This window comes from Oryctolagus cuniculus, chromosome 6 (assembly GCF_964237555.1).
Source record: "Oryctolagus cuniculus chromosome 6, mOryCun1.1, whole genome shotgun sequence".
NCBI classification, from domain to species: domain Eukaryota; kingdom Metazoa; phylum Chordata; class Mammalia; order Lagomorpha; family Leporidae; genus Oryctolagus; species Oryctolagus cuniculus.
Genome location: NC_091437.1, coordinates 14254166 through 14279331, shown reverse-complemented (window position 1 = coordinate 14279331; position 25166 = coordinate 14254166). Strand labels below are relative to the sequence as shown.

The following is a 25166-nucleotide window of genomic DNA, read 5'->3' as shown; positions in this document are numbered from 1 at the left end:
TTCCTGGTACAGGGTCCTCTGGCTCCACTGTGGCCCTGCTCCTTGGCACTGCCTTGGTGAGAAAGCCACAGAGAACTTTCCCCAGAAGACAGTTTACAAGGAGGAGCTTCAGCCATCACCTGTAGGGAGAGTCTGGACCTCCTAGCGTTTGTGTGGGTGTTTAACAAATCACCAATTCCACATTGCCTCGACACCAGAGCAGGCCAGCTGAGCAATCCCCAGTCGGTCTCCACTACCTTCGTGGATAGCCCATGCGTTTCTCATTACGTCTGCGTGAACTTCCTTTTCCTGTACATTACACTCATATCCAGGTAAGTTTAATTTTTTATAGCTCTGTGATTTCCTTTTCGGCCTTGGTTTTGAGTGGATGTCAAGTGCGAATGTTACCATGGATGGAGAAAAGGCAGGCCCGGGTGTAGTTTGTCTCTACAGTTTGCCTTGGGAAATGATTCCTGATCCTCAGATAAATCAGAGACAATAGGTACTGAAGAAAGACCACCGTGTTTTCGTGTGTTCTTGCGTGAAACCCTAGACCTCCTAAGCTCTTTGGCTCTTAAAGAGAGGAAGACTCTCTCAGAAGGACTTTCTGATGACCCTGGAAGGGTCCCTGGGATGTGCAGAAGCAGGAATGATCTTAGGCGCAGAGAGGCGGTGGTGGGGGTTATTGGAGGTGGGGGTGACACTCCTCCATGGCTCCTTTTGTACCATCCTCTGGCTCTCTGCTCTCTGCCCTGCCCCCATTCCAAACACATATCCTCCCCTAAAACATAAAATTCCTAAGTGCATATATATATACAGTAGCAAGCAGGCCTTATCAGTTATACGAAGGGTCTTTAAAAAGTCCATGGGAAAAGACTTGTTACCAAAAAGTTACACATGAATTCAGGAATTTCATGCCTCAAAATAAACTTATTTTTTAATTGCATTTCTCCACAAACTCGTTGTGAAACCCCCTGGTATACAGGTAGATATTAGTGCGCAGACAGTTATGTTCCCTGAGCTCTGTAAAATTTGCATCTCTACAAATACAGTCTAGCCTCCCCATTCTGTGAGGGGGGAGCAGCTCCGGTTTTCAAAGCTGGCTGTCAATTATCTTGGTTTCAGTCATCAGTTAGCTGGTAGTCCTCTGATGCCTCTGGATTGGCCCCTTTGTCAAACAAAACAAAACACACACACAGGCAAAGCCAGCGGAACAACTCTGGTTTATTCAAAACTCTCCTGGAAGAATTTGGGAGGCCGGAGAGTGGGGGATGGGGTGTAAGTGGAGATCCTAGATGCTGGAATGGAAGGGAATGCTTTGATTTTTATCAAAGTGGTTTGGGTTAAAGACGGGCTGGAGTTGTGTACTTGTCCTGCAGTTTTGGCCAGTGGGGTTTATGCAGAGGTGTGATGTTTGGGGTCTGGGGAGATCAGACTGGGTATAGAGGACATGGCTTGGTTGTAGTTATATTAAATCTATGTGGCAGGCCCTTTTCCAACTTCACTAGGTCTCATTTTTTTTTTTCCAAATGCCCTTTGAAGTCCTGTTGTTTTAAGAGCCAGTCATTGATTTTTCTAAACTAGTATAACATATGGAGTAGCCATCGGCTTCCAAAGGCTGAAATGTAGATGACACCCCAGGGACTCAGGAAGTGCCCAAGAGTGATCTGGTCCTTTGAGAAACTAGTCTTCTCAAAGAAAAAAGTTAAAAAAAAAAAAATACCACCATATGGTGCTTTGTTATCATCAATGGGCCATGCATGCATGTAAAAACCTGGGCACACCAGAACATAAAACAAACATCAAAGTTAAAATGAAGGATAAGTGGATATCAGATACCTGATTTGTCCCCTTTCATTTAATGTACAGCTTTGATTTGAATACAGATAGACTTGGGGGAGATCTAAAGACCTATAGATGGTGTTCCTCTGGTTTAAATACCCCAATAAAGGCTGGAGACTGCTGTTTGTAACAACCTGTGATGTCAAATCTAGTTCATGTAAGGAAGTGAAACAGCTAATTGGCAATTTTTTTTATGGACTAAATATATAGAAAGCTCAGAGGTGAGTCAGTAGCCATTGCTTAAGATACGAGACATAACCATCCACAAAGTCACAGCTGAACACGGGAGTCACAGGTCCTCTTCTGGCAGCACTGACGCCTTCTGTGTGTCCCTGTGAGGTAGACACCTCCACTGTCCCGTGGAAGTTACCGTCCCAGCAGTACCCGCCCCTTCAAAACCTGGGATCCTGATGCCTTTGATTAAATTCGCAGCACTTTCTGGCTTTAAGATGTCCACATTCCATCTCCCGAAGAAAAGAATGGGAAATTGCAATGAAATATTTAAAATGTGGTCTAAAGGTTTAAAATATATAAACACGTTAGCTTAGGTACCCTTGGAACAGCTATTACAGTAAAATGCTCAACTTGTTATTTCATATTAACCTCTCTTATCCTGTGACCTCACAGTCCCATTAACTCGGCTGCTGGCATTCCTCCCACCATAAATCCAGAGGAAGTTCCCTGTCTAGGGGCTGCAGTCCCGGTCTTTCCAGGACTTAACCCCCACCCCGAGATAGGGTTACAGATCTGGGGGCGAGGATAGGGCGACTGAAAAATTGCCACCTGGGTTTGTCTAAGGGGTTAATCTGCCTAGAATATTTCTCTACCACCCATCGATTTTCATTTAAAAAAAAAATAATCCTGGCCTTTGGCGTTAATTCGGTTGGCTGGGGCTTTATTTTATCTTTCAGCCTTTTTTTTTTTGGAGCCGCCTAAGACCAGGTGGAAAAGCCTTGTTCAGGGAAAATCTCTTCCCAGAGTGGCGCTGCAATGGTTGCCAGCGCTCGAGGACCAGGAGCCTGGCAACAAAAGGGTTACTGGTTCCCCCAACCACCGCCTCTACCCCCGAATCGATTTTTCTTATTTAATCAGCGAGTTAAAAAAAAAAAGGGGGGGGGGAGTTGCAGGCTGGACCCTGCGGTGGGGGAGGGTGCGAGGCCCGAGCCGCGACTCGCAGCATCCGTGTCGGGAGCCGGGGCTACAAGCCCCCGGAGCCGGGAAGGGCCGGCCCCCGGGCGCTCGCCGCTCCTCGGCTTCCCGCTGCCCGCGAGCGACCGCGTTTTGCGTCCTGCACACCCTCACCCTTGCATTTACCGGCAGCCTGGCCTCGCAGCCTGTTGGAGCTGTGTTTTAATAAATAAGTGTTTTCTGTGAATGAGGCAGTCATTTTTTTTTCTCTTCCTGCGGGAGGTTCCTCACCCCCGATCTGGTTGGAAAAGAAAGCGCTTTGTCTGCACAGCCCACCCCCCCGGCGCACCCCACCCGCGCCCAGGGTGTGCTTTATACGCGGGTGTCTCTCGGCCCCCTCCAGTAGCCCCGAGAAAGCAGCCGGCCAATCGGAGGGCCCGGTTTCATAAAAGCTGCTCTCTGATTGGCCCGATGCGAAAGGGCACTGCGAACAAAGAAAAGTCCCTTTCAGGTACAGCGGCTGGGAGCTCGCTCTGCTGCGCTCCCCCGCGTGTGCGTGCGTTGAGTTCCAGCCCAGATTTCGGTGCTGCACACCAAGCCGGTTGCGCGTGTAGGCACTGGGGGCAGGGGGAGGGAGGGGAAGATTTTTTTCGTTGTTGTTGTTGTTTTTTTAACTTTACATTTTTTTTTATAAAAAGTACACAGGACGGTCTGTGACACTCTGATGGTCCATCTTCTTTCCTAATAAATTTGTTGAAGAGATTAGAATTTCCAAAATAAAGCGGCCGCCACCACCACCACCACCACACACATTCAATGCAGTTAGAAGGAAAAGGTCAACTCGGTGCCAGACAGACCGTAAGTACGGTTGCGTGGTGTGTCTCTTCTCTCTCTCTGGCGCTTAGCGGGGACTGGAGGCAGGGGAGTGCTTGGAAGGCGGAGCTGGCCCCAGGGTCCGGCTTGCGCCTCTGCAGCAGCCCGGGCCGGGGAGCCGTGTTACCCAGCGGAGGCTGCAGCGTGAGTTGAACCTCACGCAGTTCCGCTCCTCCGGGCGCTCGGGGGGACTTGCAGCGAGCTGCCCTTGCGGGGCTGCAACCCGCAGGACGATGGAAGCCACGCAGCTCCAGGTCCCGGGCCACAGGGTCAGTCCTCTCGCCCGCCTGCGCCCTCCCTCTGCTGTCCCGGCTGGGGCAGCCCCCTCCCCAGGCCGAGCCCGGAGAAGGGGGAGGGGACCCAGCCGGGTCTCTGTCCCCCTGCCACGTCCCAGTGTCCAATAATTTAATCTCAGACCCGTGTCCCAGTGCAATGGTGATGAGGACCGTTTTTTCCACCTCTTAAAAAAAAAAAAAAAAAGCAAGCAAGCCCTCCAAATACCATTGAGAAAGGAAGAGAGGAAAAAAAAAAAAAAGGCCCCACCCAACCCAAACAAACCCACAAATAGTAACAACGGTGTGTTTATTCCCGGGCTCGGCCCGGGAGCTCGCGAGACGGTTCTTTGTTTCCTACGAGGGCGGTGGGGTGGCAGTGTGGGGGTGGGGAGCCCCTCAAACGCCCCCGAGCAGCCCCCGGCCCCGGCCGACAAATTGGAGCGAAGTTGAGGAAAGGTTTATAAGGTGTTTCTGCAAAACATCTGCTGGGCTCCCCGCGCCCCGGGCAGACCCCAGGACGCGGGGCTCGGGTGGGTGCGGGGCTCGGGTGGGTGCGGGGGAAGCCCGCAGCACGTGCGGGCCGCCCCGGCGCGGGGGCGAGCGCGGGGACAGACCGTCAGCAGCTGACTGGTTGTGTGTGTGTGTGTGTGTGTGTGTGTTTTTTTAAAGACCAGATCAGTATTTTCTTGATACCTTGTCACCATTTTCGCTCTCACGACGGCCAATGGAGCCCGCGGCGCGCACGTGACGCGGGCGGGCCCGCTCCGGTGCGGTGGTTGGCCGCCCCGCGAGCCCGCCGCCCCCGCCCGCAGCCCCGCGCTTCCCGCGGAGCCCCCCACCCCGCGCTCCCCATCCATCACCGATTCATTACTGCTTTTAGCTTTCCCGACGCCGGCTAATTAAAAAGACGAAGCCGGGGCTCCGCGCCACTCGACGCGGGCGGGGGCGGCGGGAGGAGGAAGAGGAGGAGGAGGAGGAGACACGCGGGGACACGCACCGGCCGAGTACCAGGAGGGGAAAAGTGTCCTGGAAAAGGTCGCCTTGAAAAAAAAAAAAAAAGATTTTTTTTTCCTGACTCTAATTATCGAATTACCACATGACCGATGGGCTGGAGCGACACAGGCCGCCCTCCTCCTCCTCCTCCCGCGTCGCCCGCTCCCTCAGGGACTATCCTGGGAACTCGGTTCCTTTTTCTTAAAACAACATAAAAGAGGAAAGCACCACATCCTCTCGGGTGGGAGGGCCGCGCCCCCTCGCCTCGGCGCGCGCGGCCGCCGCCCCCAGCCCCCACACCTGTGCCCCGCGCCGCGGCCGCGCTCCTCCCCCGCCTTCCTCCTCCTCCTCCTCCTCCTCCTCCTCCGCCGCCGCCCCCGCCTCGGCTCCTAAGTTAGTTGGAGAAATCAAATCTGTCAGGAAGGGCGGAAAAATGCCACTTCCCGGCTAACAGGCGGAATCCAGCCCAGATTTTCAGGGCTTTCTGGCCTCGCTTTCTTCCCCGGCGCTAATTTGCCGCGGTGCGGGCGCCGCGGGCCTCGGCGGCGGCGGCGGCGGGCGCCCGGGGCTCGCTCGGCGGGGTCCTCGCTCGCTGCTCGCGGGGCTCGAGTGCGGGGCCGGAGGCGCACTCACAAGTTGGGGAAAGTTTTGTCTCGGACCCCCCCCCCCCCCGCCTCTGTCTCTCTCTCTCTCTCTCTTTTCTCTCTCTCTTAAAAAAAAAACAACTATTATTCTCGATGCTTGTTAAGAGGAAAAAGCCCCTCTGGTGCTTCTGTCGTGAACGTGAAACATTATCTTCCAGCCACAGTGACACATTTTTTTTTTTTTTAAAGGAGAAAAGGACTCCCGAGCTGTTTGCCAAAAAGGGGTGGGGGTGGGGAGGCGGAATAATGCGATCGAGTGATGATTCTGGCAGAGATGCGCTCTTGGGTTTCTTCCTCCTTGATCATTCGGTGTTTAAGTAAAATGAGGCACAGGCTTGTTTCCGAGTGGACGGGGAAAAGCATTTTGATTTGCTGGCCTAATTAAAAAAATGATAGAGGATTAAAGGTAAGCGATGTGTGTGTGTGTGTGTATGTGTGTGTATATATATATATATTTCTTTTTTTTTTCCTGACAGTCAACTGTTAAAAAGGGGCTGATCCCTTTAAAAACCGTTTTAACTGCTCTTTGTCAAACACACACTCATTTGCGGTCATTGAGGCCAGCTTGGCGCGGATCACTTAAAGTGTATGTCTTAATCAGTTTCCTTGTACAGTCAGCAGCAGCACCGTATTTAACAGACCGAGCCATTCTGCGGGCTGGGAATAGAGCAGAGTTGTTCAGATACATTTTTTTTTTTTCTCAGAAGGCAGATACTTAACCTTTTGTTAGAACACAGAAATGCTATCGAGACATGTGTATGTGTGTTTAAAGAAATCGTGTGTGCTACTGGGGAGAGCAAGGAGAGGAGGGAGGGAGGTGTATGTGTGTGTGCTGGGGGGGGTTGTTGGTGGTTGTTTTTTTTTTTTTTTTTTTTTTTTTTTTTTTTTTTTTAACTGTTCCTTCCTGGGAACAAAAGCCAGATTGCCCAGATAATTTCCAAAAAAAAAAAAAAAAAAAAAAGTATTGAAATCAGAAATAAGGAGAATTCAGCAGATCGCTCCAGAGAACTTGGAGGTCTGGGCTTTTAAATGGCAAGAGCTAGGACACAGTCAGGGGCATTCAGATCTGTTCCTCTGTGCTGAGTGTTGAGCCTGTGAATGTAGGGGTTGAAATAGCACATGTGCCAGGCCAAAAAAAAAAAAAAAATTCTATACTTAAAAAAAATAGGAACCTACAGAAACCTTTCTGGACTTGAATCAGATCCTGAGGATTTTTATAATGCTTTTTTTTTTTTCCTTTTTAAAGAAGTGATTGTCCTGTGTTGTTGCTACAGGATTTTTTTTTTTTTTTCCCTCTTTAGCTGCTGTCGGAGGCTCACTGTCCTGGGCATGTGTTTCGGGTCTGGTTCTTGCCCTTCTCCCCGACGCTGCACGGGGCAGACAATACCCCAGGCGTCCCGGTCCCTTCCTGACGCCGCAGTGGTAAGGGCGTTCTATTCCGGCAACACCCAGACGAGAAGGATCGGCCTTTTCCCCCCTTCGCAGGAAAAGGTGGACCAGGACTGAAGGGTGTCGGAAGCCTGGGGCGCTCTCGTGGGGGCCGGAAGACTGGGAAGCGGAGACGTGGAAGCTTTTGTTGTTGTTGTTGTTGTTGTTTCCTTCCGAGAGCGAGCCCCGCGGAGCCAAGCGAATGTCCCCTCACCTCCCCAGGAAAGTTCTCCGGCTTTTGATGCTCCAGAACTCGTCTTCAGGATGTCAGTGAACATTGCGGCTGCAGGCAAAGGCGTGGATGCGAACGCGGTTGATGCCTACGACAGTGGTGATGATTGGGAAATCGGGGTTGGCAATCTGATCATCGATCTGGACGCCGACCTGGAGAAGGACAGACAGAAATTCGAGATGAACAACCCCGCCGGCTCCGCGAGCGCCGGCAGCTCCAAGGAGTGCGGCGGCGCGCCCGGGGCGCCCGCAGCCCTCGCCGACGGCCTGAAATTCGCTGCCGTGCAGCCCTCCGCTCCCCAGGGGAATTCGCACAAAGAGACCAGCAAATCCAAAGTGAAAAGGAGTAAAACTTGCAAGGATGCTAATAAATCTCTGCCTTCTGCTGCCTTGTACGGGATCCCCGAGATCGGCGGCGCTGGCAAGCGGCAGGAAGTCCAAGGGCGCCCTGGAGAGGCGGCTGGCATGAATTCAGCGCCGGGTCAGAGCGCGGGCGGCGGCGGCGGTGGCGGCGGCGGCGGCGGCGGCCCCAGCGGCCCGGGTCCCGGTCCCGGCCCCGGCGCGCCCACCGCGGGCGCGGGCTCCTGCGCCAAGGCCCGGGACGACAAGCCCGCCAAGAGCCAGGGCAGCCGCGGCGCCAAGCGGGACAAGGACGCGGGCAAAGCCAGAAAGGACAAGCACGACCTGCCGCAGGGCCACCCCGGCGGCGGGGGCGGCCAGGCCCCTAACGGGGGGCACCTCTACGGCTTCGGGGCCAAGAGCAATGGAGGCGGCGCGAGCCCCTTCCACTGCGGGGGCGCCGCCGCCGGGGAAGTTACCAAAAGCGCGGCGGATTCGGGGCTGCTGGGAGCAAACTCGGTGTTGGTCAAGAAGGAAGAGGAGGAGGAGGAGAGCCACCGGCGGATCAAGAAACTGAAGACCGAGAAGGTAGGACAGAGTTTGCCCTCCGCGCGGTCCGCTGTGGCGCGTGCCTTGGTGTGGGTGTGCGGGCCGTGCCCTCCCCCGCCCCCTGCAGCCTCCCGGTTCTGCGGGAGGGGTCCATGGTGTGCACCTGTGCGTGCAACTGCGACGCCGGGGGAGCTTTCTGGGCTGCAGCGTTTGGCTCTAGCAGCGGTCGGGTCCCGGGGTGGGAGGGCCTGAGGGGGGCTCCTAGAGCGCCTGTCCCCGCACGCGGGCTCCCAGCCCAAGTTGCAGCGTGTGTTTTAACCGCAGGCAGTCCTGCACCCGCTTCACTTGCGGTGGGGGTTTCTCCTCTAAGGAGAGCTGTCTTCTGTGTGGACTGACCGGTTCTGGGGTGCAGCGTTCCAGCACCCTACTTGGAGGGGCATGCCCAGGATGCTAACTTGCCCTCCACTGTCTTGCCATGAACTCACCCCCCCCCCCCAAAAAAAAAAAAAGATTCTGTCCAAGGATGTCCCTGGACGGGTCCCTGAGGTGTGTTGGGTTGTTGGTTTCCTAACTGAGCAGAAAGGCTGTTTGGCTTGGCGGTTGCTGGGATGCAGTCCCTGATCCCTGGAAAGTGGAGTTGTCACTTGCGCCGGCTGGCGTGACTGGGGAGCGGTGGAGTGGATGTTCCAGGAACGTGGAGCCCAATAGGAGACTCGCGGGCTGCATTTGAACCCTGTGCCCAGGGACTTGGGCCATTTTGAGCCTCCCTCCAGCTGTCCCGTGGTCATAACGGTGGTCCTTACACCAAGCCTTGGACAGACTGCCCCCAGCGTGGTGCTGTGGAGGGGGTGGGAGAGACAGGCGGGCGTCTTCCTGGTCTGGTGATCTTGTGCACTGAGTGATGTCTGGGCGCCCTAGGGGCTCTGTGTCCACGAGGCAGGGTGGCGGCCAGCTGGGGCTGTGAGTGACGTTGTTCTAAGTTAAGCCTTGTAGAAGCGACACTTTGTGGACAGGGGGGTGTTTGGAAACGTGCTTACTAAACAACTTGATTTCGTCTCTCCGGTTTCCGACTTGATCAGAATTCTCAGCGGTGGTAAATCATGTCTTTGGGCAGTTGTTTTCTGTGTCAAGTTACTCTGCTCTCTAAGCCTTTTTGTTGTTTTGGCGTGGGTGTTGTGTGTCCAAGATTGAAGGTGGAGTATGGGAGATGAAGTTGGAGTGTGAGAGATGAAGTTTGGATTTTGCAAGTTGATGGAGTTACGTTAAGGGGTTCAGCATGCCAAATCCACCGAAAGCCTTTGGACCCTCCCTCCCGCATACACTTCAGCTTCCTTGGTAAAACAGCGTCTTTTTTTACATTGATGAGTTTAAGTGGGGTTTTTGAAGTTGCCAGGTTTTAAATGTGTGGTTTCTCATCATTTCTGCTAAAAGGCGTTCTGAGATCTTCCCATTACTGAGTACAGTGGAGCATTTACTTTTGTTGCCAATAGTCTTCAAATTGCAGTTCTAATCTGCTTTAACTGTCTCGATGGATTGCCCTAATCCAGTGCTCACAATGGCCGTGGCGAAGGAGTCAGCGCCGTGTGATTGATTCGCGGGCTGATTGGAATGTGGGAGGGACTGCCCTTTTGCATCCCCCTTAGCCTTTTAATCTTCCAGCCAAATGTTCACATTCAACAATTTTGTTTAGCTGGCAACCGGGACATTTCAGACTCTCAAAGGCTGCTGTCATGGCAACCGAGATGAGAGCATGGTGTCGCTTCTCTGGTTTTTGTGTTCTTTTCACTTAACAGCCACAGAGGAAACTGGATGCAGAATGGGAGAACTAAATTATTCATGTAGGTGCCCCTGTTCTAGAGTCTGAGCGCTGTGTGAATTACATCAGTGAGGAGCCCACAAGCCCTGGTGCTGGGGGCTGGGAGAGGGCCGGAAGCACCTTGCACCTTTAGATTCCCTCCCCCTCTACAAGCTGCACCTGTACCGCCCACCTTAGCCAGTGGGGTTGGCACAGGGGCCCTTGTTGCAGTCTCCAACGCTGATCCTTAAGGCTCCGCTCCCCAGCCCCTGGCTGCAGAAGGCTTTCATTCCTTGCAGGAATGCCACCCAGGGAAGTAACTTTCTGCTAACTAGCATAGGTGTCAAATTAGGCTTCAGTGTAGAGAAGGCGTCCTGATGGTGGGACAAGTCAGGGTTCAGCAGGAGCAGCTTCACCTGACAAGGTATTGCAGCTGCGAGGCACCTTGGAGGCAGGTTTTCTGACCTTTTTAATACAGTGTCCTAACTTCCTCTCTGCTTGATTGTGCGGGTTTCTGAGGAGTCAGACAAAATGACTGAATCTGAGCAGAGTTGGTTCATGAGGGGCCGTACCTGAGAACCAAAGGGACGCGGTACATGTGCGCTTTGTGTGCACTTGTGTGTGTGTGTGTGTGTGTGTAGTTTGGAAGGTTCAAAGGAGATTCATGAGACTGGCTGCCATCGGTTAATTTTCACAGCGTGCCTAAATGTCTATTTTTGATCTGTTTATTCTGTTTCTTCACTGCACCATCATGTAAAACATGATAAATTGGACCTTATGAAACCTAATTAAATCAATGAGTGTTCTATTCCTTTATGTGGAAACCACAAGTATGTTGTAAAAGTCGCCACTCCCATAATACGTGAACAAAATCAAAACATGCCATAATTCTGAGATGTGTGAGCAGTGCTTCTGTAGCCCATTTGGTGGTTAAGCCACCAGTGACATGTCTGAATAAGTAGATTTGACGGGTTGGCTTTTGGTTGTTAAGACCTGCCTCTCTGCCTCCGCCCTCCTTTCTTGGGAGGGGGGGCGGCGTGATAGCTTTGCACCAAGCTCTCTAGCTGCAGCCTCAGCTGGCCTGCAGCGTTCACTTATCAGATTGGAACAGGCAGAGATTGGGCTGAGCTCAGCAGGCACGTGTAGGGAGCACTGGACCTGCCTGTATTGGTTCACTGAAGCCCTGGAGAAGACACAGGAAAATTCTTAACCACAGCTGGTTCTGATGTAGACAGGAAAGGTACTCTGGGTCTTAGAGTTGCATGGCTTAGGGTTCTATTTAGTGCCTACTGAGATAGGAGTGCCCTAATAGTGCTATTGATAGGGCCCTTGTCATCCTAAAGGGGGTGTCTGCAAATGCACCAGTCCATACAAGATCCCATTTCCTCTTATTCTCTTGCAAAAACGTTTCCGCACACAACACTAGGCAATTCTGGTGCATTTTGAGTGTGAGCAGTGTTAGGAACCTGTTTTGATTGAGTTTTTGGACGCTTTGGTGTGGCCGGTTGGTTGCAAACAGTGTCCCCTGCACCTTCTGCTTGGCGTGGCACTTCTCAGCTGTGAGGGAAAATGGCAGCAAGTGACCTCACTGCCCTTAAAGAACAAAGTCCATTGTTGGGGTCACCCAGCTGTTCTGTTGGGAACGTTGGGAACTAAGGGTGCCCCCCCCCCCCAGCACAGGTCCAGGGCCTGGCTGCTCTGGAGGCTTGGCCTTTCCCCATGGAGGTTTTCTGTGAGAACCCTTGGAGCTTGGGGTATTTGGGGGGATCACAGCTTCAGCACAAAGCCACAGCTTAGGATTTGAAATCTGTTGGATTTGCTGCAGAGATGAACAGATCCTGCTGATGAAGATGGCACCAAAGGAGAGAAATAACATTGAGCAACTTCTAGTCACTTTGCAAATAGTCTGTAAAACAAAGGCGGGGTGGGGGCGGGGATGGGAGGGCAGCTGCTCGTCCCAGTGTCAGGAGGTTAAGAATGCTCTTCAAGGGAGCCAGCTTGGCTGCAAGATGGTTTTAATTAGAGCGTTATAAAGACTTATTTTTCCTAAGCAGCGTTTTATAGTCAGTAAATGAAATGTGTGCCGAAAGTGCTAAGCAGAAATCTCCCCAAGCCCAGAGGTGTTCAATAACCAGATTCAAACAACGTGGGAAGGGGCCATCTGTTCTTCGTTTTCAGCATGAAAAACAGGGATTGCATGGCTGAGATTGGCTCCAATTTTGACAGTGTCTGTGTGTGCTTTTTTTAAGATTTAAAAAAAGTTCACCTGGTACTTCATAGAAACTTGAAATTGCAGTAATGTGACCAACACTGTGAAAACACATGTTCCTACATTTATTTTAACCAGTTCCATTTTTATTTAAAAGCTTTCCAGAAGCTGAGCCCCTGAGCACTTTATAATGGTTATTCGGTCCCTGCAGGCAGTCGTGGTGTGAGGGGTCAGTTCTGGGGAGATCTATTGAGCCAGTACCTGAATGATTCTGTCAGTTTCCTCGCCTGGAGGCAGGGGTGGGGGCTGGGGGAGCTGGCGGGTCAGCCTGTGTGGGTTAATCTAATTGTATTATGTGATGGTGCCGGTGCCCGGTGCCAGTGCTGGTGCTGGTGACCCAGAGCCCTTGCTCTTACACAGAGCTGTAGCCTAGGATTGTCGGTTACTGGGAAAATACTCTTCTAAGATAACTTTTGAGCCCTTGACTCTGTGGGTTGTGGGTTTGGGAAGAGCTCTGGGTGAAACATTACCCAGCCTTTGTTTGAGGTCTTTTTATGGAAGCTAATGACTGGGCTTGTGCCTCCCTGAGATAAATGACATTATCTCCAAGTGGGCTGACAGGAAACAGACATGTTAATGGTGAAGCTGCGGGGAGGATCTGCCCAGGTTCTGACAAAAGAGTCCAGAAGGGACCCCTGGTTGTGGTCATTAACACGTAATGCATTCGCTCTCTTCCTGAGAGGCCCTTGGTAATTGGAAAGCTATTTTAGCCACAAGCACTTAAATCGTAAATCTGCTACTCCCGGTTCCTTGGGCTTCTTAAAAGTAGGGGTGTGTGGTGCAGGGTGTGTGTGTGTCTTGGTTAACATGTGTGTGATCTGTATCTTTTCTTGTAAACATGGTGGCAATTTTTGAGGGCTGCCCAGAGTGGCATTTGGAGAGCTGCAGCTTGGGACTGCATTCATCAGATGCATTTGTGGGTCTCACAGCAGTGTTCAGCCATCCATCCCTCTGCTTCCTGAAAGCCAAAGAGCATGCCCAAAGCTAAGAAGTCGTTTTCATACTTGCAGATGTCTCATGGCAGGAGCCTAAAATCTCTTCGTAATAAATAGGGAGAGAGGTTGTGCTCAGTGATTTGGCGTGTGATGCAGTCTTTTTGATGTGTATGTTTGGCAAGAAGGTCATGGGCATAATTGAGTTTCCGGGCTTCTTAAAGGAAGAAAACTGCCATGCCGAACCCAGTCTAGAGATGAAAGGGGTCGTGGTATTGTTTAATACGAAGTACTGCGGGTACTGCGGGTCTCTTACAGCAATTACGGTAGCACAGCATAATTTTGACTGCCAGCACTCTGAATTTGCCAGCTATCTGAACATCAAGAGTTTTACTCACATACTGAACAGCTGATTCCTCAGTTGCAAGGTCCGCGTTCTAGCCCAATAAGGAAGCTAGAACTGAGGAAGTCCCTTGTGGGCAGTGTTACAGTGCACACAGCCCTCTGTACTATCATTGTTGTCAATAAATGACAATTCTCTCTTAATGTCTGTGTCGCTGAAGATAGCAGACAATGAGAACAGGCCAGGTCCTGCCACAGTCACGAGGTAGTAATACAGAGATCACATGGGGTGATGGACCTGGTGTTCCACAGGTGTGTCTCAGGACATCCTCCCAAGGCCTACAGAGGTGGTGGGTTGGGACTGTTTAGTTAGAATGGGCTTGACTCTTTAAAAAAAAAAAGGTCACTGTTGATTTTGCTTTCCAAAACTGGGCTGCGGACTAAATGGGCTCCTCCCTCCCCCCCAGCTGAAGTTTCACTAGTGACTACTTGCTTTCTGTTGCAAGTTCTTTTTAATTTAAGCTTAAGGTCTTGGCAACTGGAACAAAGCCTTTGCAGCTGAATGGAAGGTTGTTAAACCATTCACAGTTGATTGGCCAGCACTTGGGGCTGTTTGTAATGTTATTTTGAGAGCTGTGAAGATACTCGAGAGGGTGAGACTGGCACTTTGCTCCTAACTGCGGAATGTTGCATATCTACTAAATGTGGCTTGGAAATACCTTTGGGAATGTAAAGGAGAGGAGATTATGGGTTTTGCCTGAAGAACTGAAATGATCACAAAGCAAACACTTCCATTTTGATAGCTTGGTGCGCCTAGAACCACAGGGATCTCATCTGTTATTCAAAAGGTTTTTTTTTTTTTTACCCCCAGCAAAGCTGAATAAAAATTTTAAAGTATGCATTGTAGTTGCAATAGAGAACTCCGGGGGAAAGGTGTTTCTCGGTTAGAACAAATGGGTTTGAAATGCTGAACAAATCCCACTGCTGGTTTTTCTGGGAGCCACTTTCTCTTCTCTCTCGTCCCCGCCCCCAGCCCAGTGTGATAAGTATTCACTGTGACTGTTCCGGCTCCACCGCCGAGTTCCTGCCTCCCGGGAATCCTCATTGTCAGCCGTCACCGTAAGAAAAATGTGCCTCCCGGGACATTTTAGGCATATTCCAATCTCGCCATATGAATGCAGCTTTTACACTTTAAGAAGAGTCACGAAAAAAGTATTGATTATATTTTGTGTCGTGCAGAATGATTGTAGAAAGCAGATATTTAGGTTGTGGAATTGGCCTATTATGTTAACCAGAGAGCAGATGGCACGGTGCCACAGACGTATAATTTTACTTAAAGGGACTTTTAAGCTTGGGATGTGTTTTCTTTTCCTCTTATTTCCCCGATGGCTTCTTTTTATTGAAGGGTAACTTAAGGAGACCTGGTAGCAATTTTACTGCCTTCCCCTGACAGTTGGAAATAATAGCTGGGTCTTTGGTTGCACTGATCTTCTCCCAGTCAACTTGATTCTGGTTTTTGTTATGTGGCAGTGAATTAAAAAAAAAAAAAGTGTTTGTAGTATGTTTCAAGAAATGGGCTCTTTTTTATATGCTTCAATTAGCAACAGACGACAGAGTTCCAATTGGTCACACTTTCATAAACTCCTGGAAGTCACTGTTGGTCCTTTGATGAAAGGGGAAAAATAAACTGGTTTGGTTTCTCAGGAAAGCACATGTGGGCTTGTGGCTGCTTTTGTACATTTTGGACACCTTTCTGTCCTCCCCATCAGTCACTCAGGGTGCAGAGGTCATGTCCAAGTCGTTTCTGGAGGCCCGCGTTGGCGTGGTTTGGAGTCTCCTGGGCGTGAAAGCACCTTGATTCTACCCATTCCTCACCCATAAATCATGAGGGGCTGGCAGGTGCCTCCCGGCCCCTGTTTTGGGCGGGTGGGTGAGGGGCGAAGTGCGCCCGGCCAGACCCGGTGACTTAGGGGTCTCCCGTCTCCTCCTTGGCAGCCCTGCGTGGCGTGACGCTTGGGGTTTCCGGGCTCCACGCACAAGTGTGTGCGGCTCGTTCCACGCCCTCCCCTCCGTGAGGGAAATGAGCGGGAGCCCAGTGTCCGCGGGGAGGGGACCAGAGACCCGGGCCCCGGAGCCGCGTCAGAGAAGCAACTGGCGGTGACGAAAAAAATAAAAAAAGAAAAGCAAAGAAAATCCGCGCGGGAGGGAGGAAGGGGGAAGCAAGCGGCGATGACCGAAAAAAAAAAATTAAAAATAAAATGAGCGCGTGAGGGACGGGGGACGGGGGTCGGGAGTCGGGAGTCGATGCCACGGGCGGCGCCGCCGGGGAGACGGCAGCGGGCTCCCGCGCGCCCACGAGCGCGCGTCCTCGCCGCCTTTCCCACGGCGCCGCGGCAGCTCCCGGCCGCGCGGGGCGGGCGCGCTGCTGTTGCCATGGCTACGGCGCCGCCGGCCACGCCCCGCCCTTGGCATCCGACGCCGGAGTCGCCCTCTTGGGCTCTGGCAGCCTCGGCCGCACCCGTCAGTCCCAGGAGCGTCGGGCTCTGCCGCAGGCCGCGAGCGCTGGGGGCGTGGCCGGCAGCGGGGGCGGCGCGTCGGGGAGGCGCACGCGCGCGCGCGCGCGGCGGCGGCGGGGACGGGCCCGGCTTCCCGCCCCGGGACGCGTGGATGGCCGCGAGCGCTGTAAATCTGTCAGCTCTCCGCGACGCCTTCCCTTCTTTCTTCATTTGCTCGGGCTTCTGGTTTGACAAGGTTCCCCCGAGGCGGAATTCTAATCTGCTTCCAATTAGTTGCAAAATGTGAGTGAAATTTCCCCATGATGACTGCTGTTCGACTTGCAGGCACACCAGCTAGAAACACATTAATACTCCTGAATATTTATTTTTCGAGCCCTGGGCCCTGCCGTCGGAGGGGGAGTTTCCAGCGGGTTGGAGCGACTTCCAAGGCGGGGGTGGGGGTTTGCATTTCCCCCCCTACTCTGAAAGGTTTCTCTTTTCCTGGATCTGTGAAAACTAGCAAAGGGGCCTTATGCACCTTAACGCGTTTGCCCAAGCGGATGGCGGTGGTGTTTGCAGTGGGCGTGCGGGGATGTGGGGCACGGTTAGGACCCTGTGCCCTGTCGAGCTGAACACAACCTAAGGTGGCCCAGACGCAAGGCCTCTGGAGCTCTTGAAAGGCCTTAGCCGCCCCCCGAAACTCATGGGGTGCCGGGTGGTCTTGGCACGCGGCAGGGTTGCACGAGGATGTCCCCGCGGGCCGTGACAGGGCGCGGGGGTCGCCTCGTGCCCCGGCAGCCCCCAGCGCCAACGCTGTCTCCCCGGCCGTGTGGTCCCCTGGGGTTCCAGGGTGGATCCGCCTGTGAGGGCTCTACGTGTATCGTGGAGAAATCACGCGTGGGTCCCAGAGTCGTTTCCCTCTTTCCTTCCTCCCCACGCCTGCTGTTCTTGAAGGACCCGCCTACTCCTCAGTGACTTTGTCTCCCCACAAACGTGTTGATCTCCCTGATTTTTTTTGAGTCTGGCCTGCCTGGTGCTTGCTGAGGGCCGGGGGTTTAAGACCGGCCTGTCTTCGCCGGCCTTGGGAGCTGTTTGCTTCCTGCAGCCCTGGGCCCACAGCGGCGCCGAGAGCTGGAACCTGCACAGGGCCCTTGACTGTTTCCACTTAGAGTCCACTTGTCCAGCGTCCTGGCGGATTGGTTTCCGGGGTCGTGATGGACCTTAAGGAGGTGGGCAGGATTTTGTGGATGGCAGACTGGTGGTGTTGATCCCATGACTGGCTCAGAGTCTAAGTAACACCTTCACATGTAAATGGATGCCCTACAGAGCCCTAAAAGCCCGTATTGATTGTTACATGACGTCTTTTTTTAATGTGCTGTTTTACAGTCTGTGTGGCTAGAGGGTGGAGCTTTTATTTCTCTTGGTTTAAACAAAACTTACTTTTTATCTGTGTACAGAATATCAATTATTTAAACGAGTTATGGGAAAACTCATTTTCTGCTGTACCGGGTTTCCGCAAAAGCAGCAGCCGTGCTCTTTGTGTTGCTTCCTTTCTTGTTAGGCAATGACTGGGCTCAAGGAGAGAGCGAGAAAAAGCCAGATGGAAATCCTTAAAAATTTAAAACGTGGTTCTTTTAGATTGCAGACCTCCTGGGCCTAAAAAAAAAAAATGATGGCCCCATAGTGAAGTGCACACAATAGGCACGATTGTGGTAGCACCTCAAGTCCTGGGGTTCACTAATTACCCTTTAATGAGGTCAGTCTGCCCCGGCCGGCTCTCCCCCTACCTTGGGTGGAAAAGCACACACGACAGTTGGAGTTCAAGTGGATCGTGCTGTATTTGCAACTTAGCATAACTGCTTGGAAGGCCCCCAGGGCGCTTAATTGGGGCCCGGCATTTTTGTTTTGGGGTGGGGGAGTGCGGAGACTGTGCACAGCTCTGCCCTGTGCATGTAAAAGCCACCGTGCATCCCAGAAGCGGTCCGTGTGCTTTTGTTGATGCTGCACAGTTTTATAAACTCCAAATGAGCTTATTGCCTTTTCACCACTGGGAGAGCTAAATAATGGAAGGACCTAGAAAAGTCTCTGGATTGGGCAGCTGCCAGGCAATTAAAAAAAAAAAAAGAATGAATGGTTTAATTGTACATTGAACTATTTGTTGACAGATTACGACTTACTTGGTCACCAAATCCCATGGACTGGGAGGTACAGAAATGGAATGCCCAGGGTTCTTTGTGTGCTCAGGCACTGCTGTTTTTACCTCCCCCACCCTGTTTTTATTATGATTATTATTATTGCTTTCCTTACAATGGCACAGTGAATTCATGGTGAGAATGGCTTGGCCAAGTGAGGAGAGGGGGAGGGGGAGGGGCAGGAGAGCAGGTTGTGAACTTCTTTGCGGCCTGGTCTAGAAGCTGAGAGCTTATAGGTTGCTCTGGCAGAGAGGGGGCAGGAGGCTGGAGGAGGAAAGACCCTGGCGTTGGAGGAGGAGGCGGTAGGGAGACGGGTGTGTGCTGCGGAGCCCTGCTGCAAATAACTGGGGCTGTTGACAGAAACTCCCTGCTATTTCTTTACGAAGTGAGTAGAAAGGGACTCTCCAGCAGTGGCTCTGAAGTGGTACAGCAGTTTGGGGACGAAGAGCTGTTGACCTGCAGCCTGCATTTCAGCATGGTGGTTTTTTTTTTTTTTTAATTTCTTTTTTTAGGGCTAGCTTATATTTAGGAGTAGAAGAGCGGAAATCGTGGCCTTTGTCCCCAGTTGTAGTTGTGGTTGGTTTTAATCTTCTGATTAAACAGGGTTATGGAAATTGCAAGTGGACTGTTGCTTTCTGAAATGATCAGTGTAAAGACTGCCCAGTTGCCTGTTTTTTTGTTTTTAATTTTTACCTTCATTCTTGGGGGGGGGGGTAGCAGGTAGTGAGACCCTTGATCTGGAATGCTTTTTCGTCTATCATCTGTCACCCTTTCTGGTAACTTGGGATTACAGCTATTGTTTCCATGTGATGTCTTTATATGAAGAAGCCATGAAAAAGCCCATTTTTACTGTAACACCAATGCTTGATGCATTTTTGATAGATTAAACAAAGCATCTGAACTGGCAAACAGTGATCTTGTTTGCTTCTTCTCCTTGCTGTTAAGTTCTGGTCCTATTCTGTTGGTATCACAGTAATTTGGAAGTGGCTTGGCTCTCAAGTCTGAATTGTGGCTGGTAGCTTCATTGTACAGACCTGAGAGCGTGGAGAGGGTAAGGCTGCCGTGGTCTCAGTGCCGTCTGAGGACTGGTGGCTTCTCCAGGCCGCTGGCTCATTCCTGATACTTTTCTGTTCATGTTTTCAAAAGGCCTGAATGTTACCTTTTTGAGCATCCAACATAGCATGGTCACAGTCACTAAAGAGACTACATTTATATAAACACTTTTTAAAAATCATGCAATTTATATTTTACAAAAATGGTCAAAATCTGATTTCTTTGCTTTTTTTAAAAACATTTTATTTATTTGAAAGAGTGACAGAGAGAAAGGGGGGGTCTCCTATCTGCTGGTTTACTCCCCGAAAGGCTGCAATGACCGGGCCTGGGCCAGGCTGAGGCCAGGAGCCAGGAGCTTCTTCTGGGTTTCCCATGAGGGTGCAGGGCCCAAGCACTTGGGCCGTCACCCCCTGCTTTCCTGGGTGCATTAGCAGGGAGCTGGATCGGAAGTGGAACACCCCATGGAATGCTCACACTGTAGGCGGGGCTTTAATCTGCTGTGGCACAGTGCTGGCCCCCTAAATTTGATTCTTTGGCAGTGTTTTGAACGTTCATATCTGCTCAGTCCAGATTTAATTAGAGGCCCAAAGATGTGAAGAAAAAGCTCAGGGCTCTTGTGGATATTTATGGCAGCCTAGGTGCTCGGCAAACTTCCGATTTCTCTGCAGTCTTAAGAAAGGGAGCTTCTCTGTGCACTGTCAGTGTTTCCACAGTGTGAACGCCTCTGGAGGTTGTAGAAACATACCAGGTAGGGGCCGACGCTGTGGGTTACTAGGCTAAGCATCCCATATGGGCGCAGTTTGAGACCCAGGTGCTCCACTTCCAATCCAGCTCCCTGCTATAGCGTCTGGCAAAGCAGTGGAGGATGGCCGAAGTCCTTGGTCCCATGTACCTGTGTGGGAGACTCATCGGATATTCCTGGCTGCTGGCTTTGGCCTGGCCCAGCATGGGTCGTTTTGGCCATTTGGGGAGTGAACCAGAGGATGGCATACCTTTCTCTGTTGCTCCCTCTTTATGTCTGTAACTCTCTCTCTCAAATAAATACAGTCTTTAGAAGAAAAAACAGGTAAACAAACTTGTTTTAGTCCGTGTGGTCCATGTTCCCTCCCATATCACATAAAGGATGGTGAGCAGGTCTCTTGCCCCTCCCCTCTGTCTCCACACTATGTAAATGAATATTTTTGTTGTCACATGAAGTAGGAAAAGAAAAATGCTAACCCAAGGTGCTATGAACATGAATTTTATAAATCTGCTTGTGTTGATATCTAAAACTCATGAAAGGCTTATAGTGTCCTTTGAAAGCCTAACAAAGGACTCCATAAGCCTGTTAGAAGTTCATGCCTTTTTTTTTTTTTTAAAGATTTTTATTTATTTATTTGAACGGCAGATTACAGAGAGGCAGAGGCAGACAGAGAGGTCTTCCATCGGCTGGTTCACTTCCCAAGTTGCTGCAACAGCCGGAGATGGGCTGATCTGAAGCCAAGAACCAGGAGCTTCTTCCGGGTCTCCCATGTGGGTGCAGGGGCCCAATGACTTGGGCCACCCTCTGCTGCTTTCCCAGGCCATAGCAGAGAGCTGGAATAGAAGTGGAGCAGTGGGACTTGAACCATCACCCATATAGGATGCCAGCACTGCAGGTGGCTGCTTTACCTACTACGCCACAGCGCCAGCCCCTTGAATATGTTATTTCCTGGTAGAAACCAGTGTTTCAATTTGCCTGGAGTTAGTGCGTTGTGGAGCTACCTCCAGCTGGTAATACTGTCCAATTATGGATTGATGGAAACACTCTGATGACCTGTTACACACTAGTGATTGGTTTATAACATAAAGTCATTTGCCCTGGTTGGATTTCAGTGCTCTAAATGTGCTGAATCTTAAATACATTGAATTTTCCCTTCCCAAAGACTAGAAAACTCCCGTCACTTTGTTACTGGTGTTCAACACTTAGGTACGGCCTGCATTTACACCCGCGTCTCTGCAGATCACGGATTTCCCACACCAGTAGTGGGAAGTCAGATGGTGGTCAAAATGCGCATGCTCCATCTTTTGTCTGTAAAATAGACCAGGAGAGGTCTTTAAGAGGTTTGGTCTCAGTTTGTCTTAGCTCTTCCTCGGATCTGAAGGATGATCCCACCTGCACGCACAGTGAGGTGTAGCCGCCTCCATGTTGAGTGAGCCTGAATGTGGAGAGTTGCTAAGGGGGAGAGTGTTTTCACTGTGGTAGATGCGGTTTATACGTCCTAGCGCTGAGCATAGCATTTGCTTTCTCAGCTTACCCACAGAATCTGTGACTAATTTGGTGAAAGTGAAGATTTTTGTCCAGATGGTTAGGTTTAATTGTAAAAGCTGGAAAGATTTCAGAGGCCCCTTTGGGGGAGTGCGGGAAACAACAAGTAAGTAAACAGCAAGGAAGAAGCGAAAGGACCTAGGAACCACTAAATATAGCATTCATGTACGTTTTTGTATTTATAAACACACACGGGCATCTGTCCTTACACATACACACGCATGGAAGTATGTACAGCCCAGGAAAAGCTAAGACACGTGATGGTAACACAACGAACAAATGGGATCTAGGAGAGGAGTGGTTTTGAAGAGCTACAGTTCTCTCTGTTCTGGTTTTAGGCGTTTCCTGATAATTTGTGTTTGGCCTTTCCTGGCTCAGAATAGGTTTCCCCGAAGTGTGTTAAGATGTCCGCTTCTAGTTGCTGCTTATTGGCTATGAGGTGTTGGTTTTTACCCGCCCCACCAAACATTCAGGCCAATCCTGCCCTTGCCCAGGAAATAACTGGCTGATCTTCCCAATCCCCGAGGCTCCATGAGGCCCGCGCAGGTCTGCTCCTCGCTTGCTGCAGTCGCCCACAGAGCCCCTCGTGCTTTGTAGTCTAGACTACTTAGATCTCAGGCCCATGGGCCAACTTTGAGGTTGGTAGGCCAGCAGTGTTCTCTAAGTCAAGCAACATGGGTGCAGTTCTTGCACAAGAAAAGAAATGCGGGGGCCGGCCTTGTGGCGTAGCAGGTTAAGCCACTGGCTGAGACACTGGCATCCCATTAGGGCGCTGGTTGGAATCCTGGCTACTCCACTTCTGATCCAGCTCCCTGCTGATGTGCCTGGGAAAGCAGCAGAAGATGGCCCAAGTGCCTGGGCCCCTGCCATCTGAGTGGGTGACCTGAATGGAATTCCAGGCTCCTGGCTCTGGCCTGGCCCAAACATTGTGGCCATCTGGAGAGTGAAGCAGTAGATGGAAAATCATTCCATGTGTGTCTACTTCTCTGTTAACTCTGACTTTGAAATAAATAAATAAATCTTGTAACAATGACAAAAAAAGGGAAATGTGCATAGCTATAAATAAATACGTTTCATAATATTTAGAAAGTGTAGCGAAACAAGCTAAATTTATATGTGTTAAATTTACCATGTACCACTTGCTTTAACATTTGCTTAGTGAGTCCTTGGCCCAAGGAATGAGCTTGAGGTTGTCTCACAGGGTGAGGAAGACAAGGAGAAGGCCAGCTGTGTGGGGACAGTGATTTCCAGATTATGGAAAACCTGTGTCAGGTGGGATGGGGAAAGGTACTCAGGGCAGAGGAGGAGGTGCAGCCCTGGGAGACCCCGACTGCCAGTGTCGTGGGGGAGCAAGATCCAGAACCCGCCAGCCACCCCGAAACAGAGGTGGGCTTTGCTTTGAACTTTATGGCTAGATCTCCTTTAGACCTAAATCTCCTTTACCTTCTGCTGTGTTCCTGCCTGCTCAGAGCCCACGTTTTCTCCACCGATCATGAGCCCTTGCCCTCTGCTAGGTGATTTTAAGATGGAACCACTCCACGTCACCAGTCGGCTTTTAAAGACCCAAGGCCTGGAGCTCACATGTAGGGGCTGTGTGTTGGGGGGAAGAGAGGCCTGAAAGTTTGCCTGGTGTCGTAGATCACATGTTGTGGGCAGTCGTATTTTCTACTTGTTTGTAAAGCTGGTTCTTTAAGAGTCTTAGAGCTGACAGCAAGTTGTAAGTAATGAGACTGCAGCAGCTACCAGCAGTTTTTGTTTGTTTGTTTGTTTGTTTTAAAGAGACTTTTGTAACTCATGTAAGGAGTGAGATTTAAATAGGGGCCTAATAAGAAGTTAGGATCCCCAGGATTGGTAGTGTCATGATGTTGGGGTATAAGTCAGTCGAAAGTGATGTAAGTGTCAGATATTTCTATTTTCTCTATTTGTTAATGTGTTTTTAATGGACGTTGTGCTGAGTCAGCAGCTTCGGCCACTGAGGCTGTATCGGCAGAGAGCCTGGAATCCTGGTTGATTGGACGGGTGTACTTTGTTCTGGTCTTGCCTTCTGTTCTCTTCCTTGACTGACTGCACCTGCTGTTAAATCCATTCCGGTAACAGGAGTGGAACGTGGTGTGTGTGGCTGTGTCCAGAATGGCTGGGGAGGTGGGCTCAGGCCAGATGGGGCAGGGCCTTTGCAGACCGTGGGAAGGAGTCTGCATTTTGGTTTATCTGTGAGGAAAAGACACCTTTTCAGAGTTCAGAGCAAGGGAGTGACATGCTTGGCTTGGTTTCTGAAAAGCTTGCTCTTGACCCTTGTCTGGGAGTTGACTGTGAAGGGGCAAGAAGGGGGCGGAGAAGTCAGGGACAGCTCTTCCCCATCCTGCTGGGCAGAGACCATGGACTTCTTGGGTGGTCCTGGAGTTGGAGATGAAGAGAAGTCTCCACATGGGCCCCAGAAGTGGCCACATGGGCCCGAGGTGACAGGCTTGGGTGAGGGTTCATGAATGCAGGAGAATTAAGGATAGACTTGAATTTGGGGTGGAGGGCTTGAAGGGACCCAGCAGTTGTGACTCCTTTTTTTCTTTTTTTTTTGTTTTGTTTAGTTTTGTTTTGACAGGCAGAGTGGACAGTGAGAGAGAGCAACAGAGAGAAAGGTCTTCCTTTGCCGTTGGTTCACCCTCCAATGGCCGCCGCGGCCGGCGCACCGCGCTGATCTGATGGCAGGAGCCAGGAGCAGCCAGGTGCTTTTCCTGGTCTCCCATGGGGTGCAGGGCCCAAGCACCTGGGCCATCCTCCACTGCACTCCCTGGCCACAGCAGAGGGCTGGCCTGGAAGAGGGGCAACCGGGACAGAATCCGGCGCCCCAACCGGGACTAGAACCCAGTGTGCCGGCGCCGCTAGGCGGAAGATTAGCCTAGTGAGCTGCGGCGCCAGCCTGTGACTCCTTTTTGATAAATCCCGTGGCTTCTGGGTAGGGATGATGTTCACGTGGGTAGTGGAGCTGGAGACACGGACTGGGAGACATGGACATATGGGGGGGGGGGCTTTACATTTGCCAGGCTGGAATAGTGAGTGTTGTTGGACCAGGGCCCCAGGCTGAGCCCTGGAGCCCCCAAGGAGGAGCCAGCACTGACCTGTGACCACAGAGGAAGGCAAGGGAAGACATTTCTAGCAAGGGGATGGTGCAAGCAACTGTGACGAGTGCTGCCACAAAATCAGACCGAGGTGAAACTCAGCCCAGTAGTGACTTGACACACGTGGTGCTGGGTGGGGGTTGGGCACCGGAAACCCGGATGCTGTGGCTTTGTTGTAAGGGGCAGCGCAAGATCAGAACTAATGACCACACTATCATGAAGTGGGGAGCTCAGCTGTCCTCTCTGTATGCTGGTGGGCGAGGTATACAGAGGAGCCCCCTCCTCCTAGAGGAGGGGTGGGGTGATTGCCTTGAAGGAGGGTGGGAGCTGAGGAGGCCTGGTACAGGGTGGAGCTGGGGAGGCCCTCCACTGTAACAGGAAGAAGATGCCAGAGGGCTTCAGCAAGC

At 51.4% G+C, this 25166-nt stretch overlaps 1 protein-coding gene across 4 annotated transcripts in view; it reads left to right on the top strand.

The window, feature by feature from the left end:
* Positions 1-3438: 3438 nt before the first annotated feature.
* The window catches only part of ZNF608 (zinc finger protein 608), a 106471-nt gene continuing 84743 nt past the window's right edge, over positions 3439-25166 (top strand). For 2 of the 4 annotated variants that reach the window (XM_051843367.2, XM_051843369.2), the window contains exons 1-3: positions 3439-3559; positions 3648-3807; positions 7036-8320. In XM_051843367.2, coding sequence (XP_051699327.2) covers positions 7427-8320 — 894 coding nt within the window. In that variant the 5' untranslated portion in view covers positions 3439-3559; positions 3648-3807; positions 7036-7426. Of the gene's footprint in view, positions 3560-3647; positions 3808-5504; positions 6141-7035; positions 8321-25166 lie in introns of those variants that run through there. The other 2 variants (XM_070076059.1, XM_051843368.2) reach the window with 2 other exon arrangements.